Here is a 14308-nt window from a genome sequence, read left to right on the forward strand (position 1 = left end):
GTAACCTGACTGTCTAAAGTCTTACACTCGTGGCATACCATTCATTCCTGTGATTACCTTCTATCCAACTCAACTAATATAATGTAATGGACCTTCTCAAAAAGAGTCTCACGTTCCTCTTAAAAATCTGTTATCATGAGCAAGTCATGTCAGCTCTCTGGAATAAAATATCCCTATCACAAAAGCAAAGAGGAGCTGAAAATCAAGAGCACCATCTCAGTTACACTGATAGGTACGACGGAGACAGAACTCTCGGTGCGGTGAAGAAGGCTGGCAGTGCCTCACTGATAAATATTTGAAAGCTTTAGCTTAAGCACGTGAGCAATCCACTAGAGGCATAGTGTTAATGAAACTGGCTAGTGTATACAAGTAGACAGACACATTGAGGCATAATGCTAATGAACTTGACTGTGAATCCATTGCAGAGTAGTAGGATGAATGACAATAATACTTGTGATAATGAATAGATGTGAACAATGCATTAACAAAAAACACTTAATGGCATAAAAAGCATGTGTGAAAACACTTTAAATTCAACCTGCGCAAAATGTAAACAGAGAATTTACTTTGACCTCATCCCTACCAAATATTAGAGAAGAAAAATGAATGGACTGGAAAGAGCTGTACGCACATGTTGCCCAACTCATTCACAGATTTCCAAATTAAAACCGCCAAAAACAAAAGTATTATAATTTTGTTTGAAGGCAGCTCTAAAAAGAACACTGCCCTGATTTTGACCCATTCATGTGGCAGCAACTGTCTTTAAGTGCCATTGTTACAAATACTGTAAACAAGTATTAGCTTCATGGTGAACCCGTATACTGGGAATTAGAGATCTCTAATCACACAAATTAATCAGCTCTCCATCTGATCCAGAGCATGTCTGAGCAGTTCACCACGAGGAAGGATTATACAGTAGCTTACACTCCAGAGTGAGCCTGTACTGCGTGGGACTGAAGCTAAATAGCAAATTCACTCAAAGTAGTTTGGTTGTTGTTTATAACAAGAATATTACAGGCATTACAGATTAAATAGCATCATAAGGCACAAAATAACTCTAGCTTCAATTCAGTGGCATTCAGTACTACGACAATACAAAGATCTTGATTGTTAAACCGATAATTTGTGTCAGTCAAGTACTAAGGGATTACCTTATTTACCCAAATTAGCTTCACTCATGCTCACTCTATTCTGTAGCATAGGTGTCACTTTTTCCAGATGCTGGAATTTCCAAAATCTCACTTTGGAATTAAGCTTTTGATGACTGCTACGATGAGTAACAGTCACCAAGAACTTCTCAATGGTTGTCATGCAAATATTGCACGTTAGGAATGGCTTATTCTCTAAGCTCTCCAAGCAGCCAAGCGGGTCTCGGGTTAAGTTATGTAAAGATTGTGGTCGCTCAGTGGCATGAGGTCTATTGACTTCTGCTGTGAAGGCCAATGGAATTTCTGGAGCCTTTACTCCAGAGCTGTTTTGCTTTGCTTTAAAAATATCTCAAGGAATGCGAACACAAGGCGCTGAAACATGCCTTTTTTATAATGTGTGTGATTCAGCTGGTTCAAATGCAAGGAGCTACCCTGCAGGCAACATCCGCGCTTATCTGACAAGATAAAAGTATGGCGGCAACGCAACCTCAGGACTGCACATGAACATTCAAGTTTCCAATTAAGCACAGCACTAAGTCAGAGAGCTAGGCTTTAGGGTACTGCATGCAAACTGTGAATACAGAAGGTATGGTGTTTCTTCATGACAAGTTCTGCAAAGTACTAGAAACAGAAAGGTGCAACCTAACTGATCAAAGCAACCGTCGGATGAATGATATAACCCTGGGTGAGCCCTCCATATACCAGATTTCAAGACAGAAAATGAAAGCAGCAACAGCAGGGTGCAGAAGCCAGAGGCCACCATGGGGCCTCTCGATAAACATATCAGAAATTGTGGCATATCAACTTTCTCTTCACCTCTATTGTTGTAAAAGGAACATGATTTAGCTGCAGGAAATCAAGAATTCTTTTGCAAGTTCTGCAGATGAAACATTTTTTTCATGCACCTCCTGAGGAAGTATTTACGTTAAACACTTCTTTCCTAAAACTAGGTTGAGCTGCTGACTCAGTTTTTATTAAGACGGTCCAGAAACTTCACATAACTTCATATAAAACCCGAAAGAGCTTTACAGAGTGAGGCATAGAGATCTTAAATGTGTAAAAACAAAGCACTGATGCCACATATGTGCTGTAATGTACCAGATTTGGAGACAAAATACTGAATTGGTGAATGCCTTGTTTTTGCTGCATTCAAGTAATGAAATTAAATGGTAAATTAGGTTTTTGTGTTAGTCCTCTTTTGCATCTCCACAAAGTTATCTGTCCCAGTAGCCTCGGTGCACCTGATTGTAATGATCACAGCTTTGCAAATCAGTTTCAAGACAATCAGAGTACATCATCTCCTCAAACTCTTCTCAACCAGATGAACTATCCACACGTGCCCAGAGAAATGTCATTTACTTACTTATCATCCTTGATCAATATCAAACATTCATAAGGAGAGTCACAGTTTTACTTAAGGTTTTAAACTTCATTTGTACTTCTCCACCTACCTTAGTCACAAGTAAATAAAAAAAACATATCAGCGCAACAAAAAAGAAGAAAAACAGCACCATTACTCAACACTAAAGAGCTGCAGCTTGGTTTTGTGCTTCAGTAGAGGCGCTTCAAGGGGTGAGCGCCACTGTGTGTTTGAATTACTTCAATCTCAGTGGCACATTCAAATACAAACTACACTGAATTGGTCTTTTCATTATTAGATTTTAGGGAGTAACTGGTGCACAAGGCTACAAAAACATCCTTGTGTATTGCAATAAGGAAAACTGTTTCTGGAATGCAAATGTTTTCTGGCATGTAGTCCATCATGATTTTACATTTACCCAAACCATAACCTGTAAACCAACCATAAATGCCATCTCCTTGCAATAAAAGAGATGACAGGTTTGATTTAAGGTCGACCTTTTAATAAACTGCTCCCTGTATAGTTATAACACTGACGAATACATCATTTTTAAATAAAATAATCAATACCTTTTATAGTCCGCTGACCAGTAGAGGATGATATACTTTATTAATATCACAGCGTAATGAAAAAGAGCTCATGAGCAATTAAAAGCGTGATTCAAATGAGCCACTCAGAAACTGCACTGGTCTTCTGTGTGAGCATCATACATTGGTGCATTTGTTTCTTTTTTCCCTTCCTGAAATCATCCCCTGTATTTAAACAGGGAGGAATACGTCACTGAGACCGCAGTGAGTGTAACCACCTCAGCCCGCAGCCTCTGTCTCCACTTTCAACACAAGAATTCCATGTGACATCACTTTACTTAGTTAGCGCTGCAGAGCACATACAAACGACTAAATACACAAGACAGACTGATGTTTTAGAGAACTGGGAAACCTTGTGCTTCCTGGGAAAATTACATTATTCTGACTCCTGTAGAAAACCAAGAAGCTACCACATAACTCCGTCCTACTTTTTGAGCCAGTGACAGTGAGGGTTCCTAAAGTGTTCACAAGATTCGTCCCTTACAGAAACAGGAGTCACAAAACAACAACCAAATCTGGCACTGGGGCGACAGAGGTTCTAAGACATTCTTCCTGCTTACGTTCAAGAAGCATCCTGACGTTCTTCCTCTTCCTGATTGTCGAGCAGGATGCTGAGCAACTGGGTAGCTCCGTGCACATCAGTCATTTTACAACTTATGGCAAATGCTTCCCATACAGGTTGATTATCAGCTTTACTATAATTTAGCCATGCTATAAAAATGTTGCTAAATAAATAACTGACAATAATAGTAATCCTAATCAGTTTTATTGGCACTGTCATCACGGCTATAAATGTTAATTTATAGAAATAGAAGTGACATGTAAACCCCCTCTACATATCAGATTAGCTGAAACTAATGGAATGGTTCAGTACTATCAGTATATCAGTACATTTTTTTAACTACAGTATACTATAAATAGTATACTGGGTGGGTAATAAGAATCTAACAGTTGTTACAAACTATTGAAGCAAATTTTGCTCCTGTAATGTAAAAGAATCTTTACAACAAACGCAGAGCTACACTAAAAAAATAAGCCCAGTTTCAGTTTAATCTGAACATAAATGCTGTTTTAATTTAAATAGTTTGGAAAACACAATAACAGGCCACAATCTGACTGCCAGCAACCCTCCTGACCCTTCCTTTCTGTACATGATACTGCAAATTCTAAGAGAAACATAATTATTATGAAAATCTAATAACTGGGTCACAGACTAAAAAATAAGATTTATTTTACTCTGTGCAAGCCACAATTCTTCACCTGATGGATCATTAAATGCATTTGCTTTTCCCCTTTTGTCTTTGAGTAAGGTCACTATAAGCCCATACTGATCTCCTCTGCTGGTCTTGAATATGTGGAAACAATGTAAAGTAGGCAGCTTGTCCTTCCAGCTATGAGGCTGTGAAGCAGGGTCAGCACAGCGGAGGGCTGCTTTTTGTGGCCTTTAGCTTTGCCACCTGGCTAAACGAGAGGCAAGATGTCTGTCTTGGGTCCCACTACTTGCTGAAAATAAATCAAAGTACAACTGTAAAACCCTTGAGAGCCCACTGTGTGCAGGTCTTTGTTTCTGTAACATTAAAGAAATGGATTTTAATCATTATTTTAGGTTAGATGATGCAGTCTTGTTTATGTCTTGATCCTAGATGACAACAGTTGAATCATGAAATAAAGAATTGTATGGTTCAAATAAAAAATGACACTAACAAACAAAGATATATATTATTAAAGCCATCTTCACACCAAAAGCTGTCCTCAGAGTTTGATAATCATTCTCAAGAAGCTAGTGTTTTAAATAAAACACAAAAAGAAATGGGGAACGCCCACTTACTTTATCAATTCAAAACTCAAGGGGTTTAATTTATAATGATATAAAACGAGAAAAGAAAAAATACTGGCTTGGGAGAAAATATGGTGAAGTGTGACAAACAGCACAACAATGTACTCCTGAGAACCACACTGCACATTGAAGAAATACCATTTTATTTGAAGTAATGTAATTCTCTCTGTGACACATAATTTAATTTGGGTGTGAAAAAGATATTAAAGATCAAATAGCCCAGTCATGTTATCTTAATTCATATCACAACTGCCAATAGAAAAAAAAGTGCAGCAGTACTCTATTGAAAAATGACGTCTCCTTCTACACTCCAAAATCATGGAAAGCAAAGTGACAAAACCAGCGAGAACACTACCTGTCGAGCAGTCGGGTTATTTAACCTGCCACGTGACAATAGAGTGAGTCAGAGGGTCAAACCCCACAGTGGTGAGTCTTGAGAGATAAAGACAGATCCCTCTAACCGCTAGCTAATCCTGACAGAGAGGCCCTGCCAACACCATTAGGATAAACTGTGTGAGCCAGCGCAGTCACTAGACATTTGAAAAGAGCACTGAGAAAGGTGTTGCTATTGAAAAACACAGACGTGAAGAGCAATACAGGCACACAGTCACGTGATTCTCAAGACCATGAAGATCAAACTGAATGACCCCAGGCTTCCGAGTGGCTTTTATTCCTGTGTGGACTTCTCTAAACTGCAAAACAACATGGATGCAGCATTTTTAAACAATTAAATCCTGTCAGGACTTCCCGCTTTTCCCACCGTCATTTGGTCACTGCTCAAACTGTGCAAGTTCACCTCTGCTCATTTTTCTTCATTTCAAAGACCTCTGGAATTAAATGTTTGCATACTGACACAGCATGGGGTGATAGCATGGCTAAAGGGCATCAGAGGACGTCAGACATACCAGTGATTTATATCTGTATCTTTCAAAAGGGCTCATTTATTTAAGTATTTTAATCTGATCATGTTCCAGCTCACAGACTCCAACTACTTAATTTCCTTTTGCATATTATTAGCAGGTTAGGAATACCTCAGACTCAATATTCAGGCTTTGATTTACCACTGAAAGCTCATTCTTACAGGTGGGTCTCACACATCCTACAGACTGCCAAAACATAATATTTTCTATCAAAACAAATCTGTGGGAAACAAAAAATAGACCGCCATAGCAGCCAAGTACTTTGCAAACAATATTCCCAAATGATTGACAGTGTTCCAAAATTCTAAACTAAAGCTTCTTAAAAGTGCGGTTTTGCAGTTCTAGACAGCTAAATCAGTATATTTGCGTATTTATAAACGGTTGCTTGAACATTTTTTTTCACTTCATAGACAAGACACAAAAGAGAATGACCTATTAATTTTATTATTAATCTTTTTTGGGGGCATTAACTTGAATGTCTTGCAATACTAATGCTTACACCCATCTTTGATAAACACATCCTACTGACACAAGCCAGATTCTTTACCCTCGTATTTGTCTCCATCTCCATGATGGCATCTGTCATCTGTACAAATTATAGCTCCCATAAAGCTGTAAAGACCACGGGCCTAGGGCACTTAACAAGCCACCAATGACACAATAATTGTTTCCTCAATGTCAGATAGCGGGGCAGAGGCTGTGCCACTAAATGTAGCCCACTGGTTTAAATGGTGGCTTATTGATTGTCCTTTGTGTGCAAAGCCTTTGCTAAGGCAGCATCTGTCTGCGGCGGAGACACAGCTCAAATGAAATGATATTCTCTTTACGGCCAAACTGGATTTCTGTTTGGTCTCGCAATTATGCAAAGCATAACTGCAAATATCTGAAGTCATGCAAGCAGGGATGTGCATGTGTGGCTGATGGGTTAATAACCACAGCCCACAGAATTTACATGTTCAGAAGCCATCTGACTGGCTCTCCAAAGTTCTTAGAAGAGGATACTGAGGTGGTACAGTGCAGTCAGAAGACTAGAACAATAGAAACCACACTGAAACATTGTGAGGCCACTTTTAACACACAAAGGACTAATAGGAAGGCGCCCCAACAGTAGGCTACTGGCTAGCTTAGGATTAGCCACACAGTCGGTGCCCCTCATCTCATGTATGCTACTCATCTTGCCCTTTTGATGTTTTCTTTCCTTTCCTCCCTCCCCCCCAAAAATGCAAAAGATGTCAGTTTGCAAAGACAAACGTTTGCAAAGTGCACAAATGCAAAAGAGGCACAAGCTGGAGCTGAGGGGCAGGTTAGAGTCCCACCGTGGCTGCAGCTCGTGTTATGTTAAGTAGCCCTGATTATCTGCGCTGATAGAGGGCTTAGCGGGATGTAGCCGCTGGAACGAGCTTGAATGGCAACAGTTGCCCACAGAAACACCGCTAAACTGTTGCACTTCGGGACGTTGCCTTGCCGCGAAGGCTGCACCGTCTTAACGGAGCGACAGAGTGTTAAAACACAGCAAAAACAAGCACTTTCCAATACAGATTCCACGAGTAGTAAAAAATGCAATAACCCTCTGACCTGTTGCGTCCTTTCAGCCGGATTCATCATCACAGCCTGCCGAAAGCTGTTATCCACATAAGACGCCATTGTTTTGGAAGACGCCGTCTGGAGGAAAATGAGTTCCTTATCCTTCCAAAAAAATGTTTAAAAATATCCAGGGGGTTCAGAAATATACAGAAGAAGTGTCCCCGTTGTCTTGCTTTATTCTTGTCGGTTGTGCTCCGATGCTAGCGAATAAGCTGGGAGTGCCCGAAGCCAGGCCACGACTGGAGCCAGACAGCCGAGCGGTCTCCTCGGGGGTGTCTGCCACTACCTCTCCGCTGGCCGAGCCCGAAACCGGCCGCCAACACCAGTCCCCCGCCGGGGAGGAAAAAACGTCCCTTAAAAAAGCTCAGAGTGTCTCTCGGAGTTGTCTTCTTAACGCGTTGTCCCTTTACTGGAGCCAGCGTTCATCAAAGCCGTGCCTTGTCTCTTCGGCATTCTGTTAGCGACCGACACAAATTCCATGTAGGACCCGAGCGAGCAACAAAAGTGAGCTAACGGCTAGCGGCTAACCCGTCAACGGCAACCCGGCGTCCATAGCGAGAGGCAGACCCCGGTACGCTCACCGCGAAAATTCATCATATTGGCATTTTAATAGAGCTAAAAGTGAGGACAGGTCCGCCGCCGCTGTGCTCTGTTGTGTGCCACCATGGTGACTGAAACACCAGCGTCAAGCTAGCTAGCATTAGCCGCGGCAGCTCCCCGTTAGCCCTTCAAAACAAATGCTCTAACGCTGACACAAAGAGACGGTGATTGAGCAGGTGTGGTGCCAAAAAAGTGATCATCTGCTAAAAATTAATTTGCCATTCACAGAGCTATTACTAAATATGTCTCTGCATTTATTTTTTAACCTGTTATCACAACCAATCCAACTCTTTTAACTGGTTGAAATAGATTTAAAAGACCACACATAATGCAATTTTCCACCTTTCAAAAACTGATAACAGCCCCAACATTGTGATTGAAATGTTTTCAGGTTAAATTTGATTGAATTACATTACAGCTCATAGGATTTTATGTATAAAACCTGTCTGTAAATCATGCTAATTGCAGTCTAAACAAGAATACATACAGCCCAAACATCACAAACAATGTTATAATATTAATATTATTGTCTATAATTTAGGGCTGCAAATACACAACTGTTGGTTTTTATTGTTGATCATTTCTCGATTAATTAATTAGTTGGTTGGGGTATTAAATGTTACAAAATGGGGGGAAATGTTGATCAGCATGTCTCAAAGCCCAAAATGATACTTTCAAATTACTATCAAAGAGGAGTTTTTGAAAATACACTTTTTTAAAAAATAGCAGGAATCATATACTTAGGCAATTTATTAAATTATTCAAAGCATTAATTGGTTATTAAAATAGCTTCCCTACAAAAATGTTAAAGTATCACAAAGACAAACCTTTGCTGTCACAACAGACATACCAATATGTGTAAGAATCAGTTTTAGATGCATATAAACTGGAAAATAAATGGTTTTTTAGCAATGATCACTTTAGCATGACTCTTTTCTGTTAAAAATGAAGGAGTCTGTAATAAGTAGATAAACACACATACTGTTTTCCTCAAATTTTATTTTCTCTGTAAATACTTATGCAAAAACATGTAATAAATATAAAAATCCCACAACACATGCAAAATTAATGTACCTGCCTTTTACTTTGAAATGAATTACCGTAATCTACTATAATCTACTCTTCACTATAAGACAGCATTTTATTAGTCATTTACATTTGTTCCTCCTTGTATTTAACTCAGTGTGGATATTCCATTCAGTAAAGGTATTTTTTTTTTTATATCTTAATTAGGCTTGTACTATATATTGAAGGCATTATCATTACATTTCCCTTCTAGCCGTTGTTAAGTGTGTAGCTCTTGACAGAGATTTAGTCCCCAGAAGGCGGCTCATCATGGGCGAGTCCATTTAACAAAAAAAGGAAAAAAAGAGTGTGTGGTGTAATGTGGCAAAAATTATGCTTTGGCGCCACCATGTGACTTGATAGAGGACAGCTTATTTAAATGTGTACAAAAAATTAACAACCTACTTGTCCATTAATATCTAATTAAAATTGCATACATTAGTCACATAATGGAACATACCGCAGAGACTTACAGAGTAAAATTATGCAAATGTCATCAAATTTACAATGGAAACTTTACATTGTAAAAGTCAGCTGTAAAGTGGCATTTCAGCTCATTTCACATGAATAAATTAGATTTTTTTTTTTTTTACACAGAGAATAATTAATGCATAGTTCTAGCAGCGTTTTTTTAAATATTCACTCTGAATTCAGTTATTTTAGGCTTTCTTTCTGTCAGAAAACTGAACACGATGCTGTGGGAAGTCACATCTAGTGTCCATAAATGCTGTGTAACTTCTCACTTCGTTAACTATGCAGCTAACAAAGAACGCATAGCTAAAGAGGAGATACTTCTGTGTAACTTCAGTGCTATTTTTAATACATGTTTTTTATGACACTTTATTGTGTACTGTTAATTAATGTCATGTAGTACACTGGGATAAATTGATATCAAATGTGTTGTAAGGTGGTTCAACAGCTGAATCATCCCCCTTTTTTTAAGAATGTAACTAGGCCACAAGCAATGATGCCATGACAACCAGTGGTTGCATGACAACCAGCCATGGCCCCATGGACAGAACGGACCGCTGGGCTCATGTTATCACCCTCGGGTGCCCATTTAATAGGTGTAACTTGCCTGCAACTAATCCATACATTTTCCATACATAACAGTAGAAAAAATGACGCAAAACAATGAAGCTGCTCTAGAAGGACCTCAGCACGGACAGAGGATGATTTTTACAGGTAGGAGAAGAAACTAAGTCTATAAAGTTTGAAATTAGAATTGACACAATGTCTCTATTGCTGCATCTCCAACATATTGTTACTGTCATCAATGCCAATTGGTGGGGAAGTATGTATTGCAGAAAAAAGCAGTCTTCTGTTGTGCTTCAAACAAAGACCCGTGCTATAATTATTTATTGTCCAACCATACGGTGTAACTGTAATTGGACACATGATGGCACAACTGTTCAATATGTGTTCTAACACTGCAATTTGCTGATTGCCCAGTTCTGTGTCAGTGTCTATATTTTTAAACTACTAATATTATGTCACAGGGAGCACTTCAATATGTCCAATCGACTGGTAATACACATCTTTTTTTATCTAAACTGAAAGAATAAAAGAAGCATCAGAAGAAATCTATTTTCTGAAAAACTATTGCCCTTGGCATCTTTCATTTTTTTACCCAAAATGTAGCATTACATTTGTGAGTAAAGGATTCATTTTCATTGTTTTTACTCTCTTTTCTCATACACTAAAAAGGTCCAGATGGAATTGGAGACTACAGGCCCAGATCCAATTATTTCTCCCGGTACATTGGTGTGGGCGCTGCATCACCTGAGGCCACGGGTGACCTCGGCTACTTGTGCCGAGCGGCGCCACATGCCCACCCACCCATGCCTAGGCAGGCCTATGTGGGGGAGGTGGGCTGGGGATGGCAGTATAACCAGCTGTTGAACAGTGGGACGCTGCTCAGCAATATGCAAATTAAGGTACAACTACATTTGACCGTGTGCAGCTTATGCAAATGAGTGCGTGGAGGCATCGGCTTTGGTTCAAAATCTCACTGAGTTTGACTTTGAGAAACAGATGCAGAAATTCTGTCAATCCTGGAGTAAACAGTTGCGTCATTTTTTAATAGAATGAGTGCTGACATCTTAAACACTGGTTTTACATGCTGTAGAATAGAAAACTCTCACAGCATTTTTAACAAATGTACATTCAGTTTCACTCCCCTTCTCAGGACAAAAATATAATGGAGCATGCAATATGAATTAACCCCCAGGGGTATATCACTTTTCCTATTTTTTTTATTTGTAAGTTGGATTTTTCAGTCCCTTCAGGTAGTTGTCACCCATATAGTTGCCATCACATACACCAAAGATTATTTGATTCCAACCAGGTTTGTGGTGTATATATCAAAAAAAATAATTTGCACTACATGCGGACCCCAGCCAGACCCCAGCACGACTGTGCATCTTTTATTTATGTATGTTTGTGTTAAGTTGCTCTTGTGATGACTGCTTCAGTTTCATTGTGTTTCATTTCAATTCAGGAGTTCTTGCACTAATATTTTAAGCAATACACATCAGTAATCATCAATAGTAATTTCATTTCATATTTGTATCTATAGATGACACATGTTTTAGGAAAATACATATTGAGAGGATATGGACAGGCACAGAAATGTGAAACAGATGAAATACAATGTACGGATTAATAGGTTTTGCCATGTGTACTGGTGAAGGTTAAATAATAATGTTCTTTTTTCCTAACAGAAGACTGAATTACGGGCAGCGTTGGAGGACAGAATCACTCAAAGGTTTCAGAATAAACAATAAGACAGAACTGAAAGAGGCACACTGAATGTCTTTTGTGTCTATCGCCAAGAATCATATTACATATGTGTGCTGTGTCAAAAGGATAAGTGAGAACATCTCAGGTTTGCACAGTGTTGAGTGGCTGCATTGTAAGTTATCTGCTTGCCCCATTCATAATGCAACACTTCCACTTTTTGCAGGCAAGCTGTAGGTAAGAAGTCAGTCAGACAGACTCAGACGCACAACTGACATTAAAAAACAACCTAAATACACAGTCTGTGTGGTTAATCTGGTAGTTTAACATTTTCTTTTTAAAACCATACGATATCTACAATCAAATTTCATGATATTTAATGCTTTTAAAAGATGTAAGATATATATAGATATAGATGAATGACACTTCAAGAGGCTCGCAGCAATAGGAAATGTAAAGGACGCTGTGGATCTGCTAGTATTTTATTTAATTTAGAGATTGGACTAAGCCAGAAGACATGACAAGCTTAGTCACAGCTGTATTAAAATGGAATAAACCCTTTGTCAAATGCATAGCAACATGATCTGCTAATATTAGGGATTTCAGAACACCAGCTACAGTAAATTAAGTTAAAGTGAAAGCAGACGCCTCCATACAGAGCACATAACACCTCTTGGAGAACAGTATTCTGTCTTCATTATCAAAATATCAGTGAGAGAACATCTTTGATGGATGGTACTGCATCAAAGGCGGACATAGAAATTGAGAAATACTAAGGTCATGAGTACAAGCAGTAAAAGCCAGCAAGTATTTCCCTTTTATCTGTGCATTTTTTATATACAGAATCACTCCTGAGTATTATTATTACCTCTGTGTTCAACAGCCTCTATTGCACATGTCCAGTTTAAGACATTTTATATTGATTTTCCTTTTAATTTGTTACCCACATTGCTGCCTCTTGGGCCATTAAGCTGCAGACTTTTACTCTTGTTGCAGGGACAGATAGTGTACATTAATCTTTGTCACTGCAGCACCTAATTTAAGTTGTTTTTCTTTAACAAAAAAAATGTTAAAAGCCAGAAATACGATATAGATAGACACATACAAACGTGACGGTAAAGCAAAAGCAGAAAAATGTATTTACAATAAAACACTGATGTAGGGAAACGTCACCATCTTATTTCATTGTGGTGAACTGACAGGCTTAAAACGCACAGACAAGAGTTCAGAGGTGAGGCGAGATAACACATTCGGCATTCAAGGTTTTAAAGCTTGTGTTTATTTGTAATGGAATCGTCCTCCAAGTCTGGACAGCTCTAACAAAGAGATTATAATACTATTATGATCCTGCTCTAGCCCCTGCCCTTCTTTCCCTTCTTCCTCTTTTTCCTCCTTTCTCCCTTGAGTCCTGCTTTGTTTCTGCTTTGACCTGTTTCTTTGGCTCCCTCTGTCAGTCACCTCTCCCTCATGTCTCTCTCTCTCCCTGTCTCTCAGCCTCCTGCTCTCCCTGTTTCACCTGCCTGCATTCTGCCATCAGCTGATTACTGCAACGAGTGTCACCTGCAGTAATTAGTCCATTCACCTGTTCTCCATCTCACCTCCACTTATTTAAGTTCTGTCCTGTCATTCACTCCCTGCTGGCTCATCGACCCACATGCCTTCATGGACTCTGTTTTCTCCTCCACTGGCTTTCCCTCCCTTGGACTCAGTTCTTCTTTTGGATTCTCACTAGCCCTGTTTTTGTCTCCAGCCAGTAGCTCCAGTATCGTCTCCGTTCACCTCAGATTTCCTGAGCCTGCTTCCCTACCCCTTCTGTTCAGTTCCCTCATTTTGTAAGTACCCCTCCTTTGCTTAGTTTTGTTAGTTCAGTTTTGTGATCTTCCGTCTTTGTATTCATAGTGTGTGTTAGTAGTAGTTCGGTTTAGCCTTGTTTCCTCCCAGTTCAGTTTTCCATTTATGTATTGTTTTAGTTTTCTGGTTGAATAAAGTTCTTCCCATAATTCACCGGTCTGCCAGTCTCTCTATGTCTGCGCCTGGGTTCTCCAGCTCCTTCCATAACAAATGTGAGTTTGTCATTACGGTTCTCAAACAGGCACTTTTTACATGAGGCTTGGAACACTTCAGAAGTGTCCAACAATTGCTCTCCACTGAGCAAAAACACAACATGAAAGGCAAATCAATACTGCACATTTGTTCAGGGGATAATGACACAAACACAAGATAGCACAACCTCTTTTATGGACAGACACCAAGTTTCCATGGGTGAAAAATGTTTGAACTGTATAGAACCAGTACAGTGTTCAGCATTAGTATATACTGAATAGTTTTTATAAATCCATAATATTTTAATCTAAACAAAAAGTGTGCAGTAACAAGAGATAATTATTATTATTATTATTTTTATTTATTTATTTATTTTTTTGAATTGAGATTTTTTTCAGCAGTGTTTTCTTTGTCGCTCTACCATA

The 14308-nt window shown here is 39.1% G+C and overlaps 2 protein-coding genes across 9 annotated transcripts in view; one reads left to right on the plus strand and one right to left on the minus strand.

Moving 5' to 3' along the window:
- rapgef2b (Rap guanine nucleotide exchange factor 2b) overlaps nt 1–8107 on the minus strand; it is a 118396-nt gene extending 110289 nt beyond the window's left edge. For all 8 annotated transcript variants that reach the window (XM_023279858.3, XM_023279855.3, XM_055016413.1 and 5 more), the window contains exon 1: nt 7428–8107. In XM_023279858.3, the coding sequence (XP_023135626.1) occupies nt 7428–7496 (69 nt within the window). In that variant the 5' untranslated portion in view covers nt 7497–8107. The remainder of the gene's footprint in view (nt 1–7427) is intronic.
- A 1993-nt stretch (nt 8108–10100) lies between these two features.
- On the plus strand, nt 10101–13831 carry LOC129350397 (uncharacterized protein C4orf45). The gene is made up of 3 exons (XM_055016852.1): nt 10101–10286; nt 10809–11038; nt 11825–13831. Exons 1-3 carry the CDS (start codon nt 10223–10225, stop codon nt 11885–11887), a joined length of 357 nt encoding a protein of 118 aa, XP_054872827.1. The 5' UTR covers nt 10101–10222; the 3' UTR covers nt 11888–13831.
- Nucleotides 13832–14308: the final 477 nt, after the last annotated feature.

This window comes from Amphiprion ocellaris, chromosome 13 (assembly GCF_022539595.1).
Source record: "Amphiprion ocellaris isolate individual 3 ecotype Okinawa chromosome 13, ASM2253959v1, whole genome shotgun sequence".
NCBI classification, from domain to species: Eukaryota; Metazoa; Chordata; class Actinopteri; family Pomacentridae; genus Amphiprion; species Amphiprion ocellaris.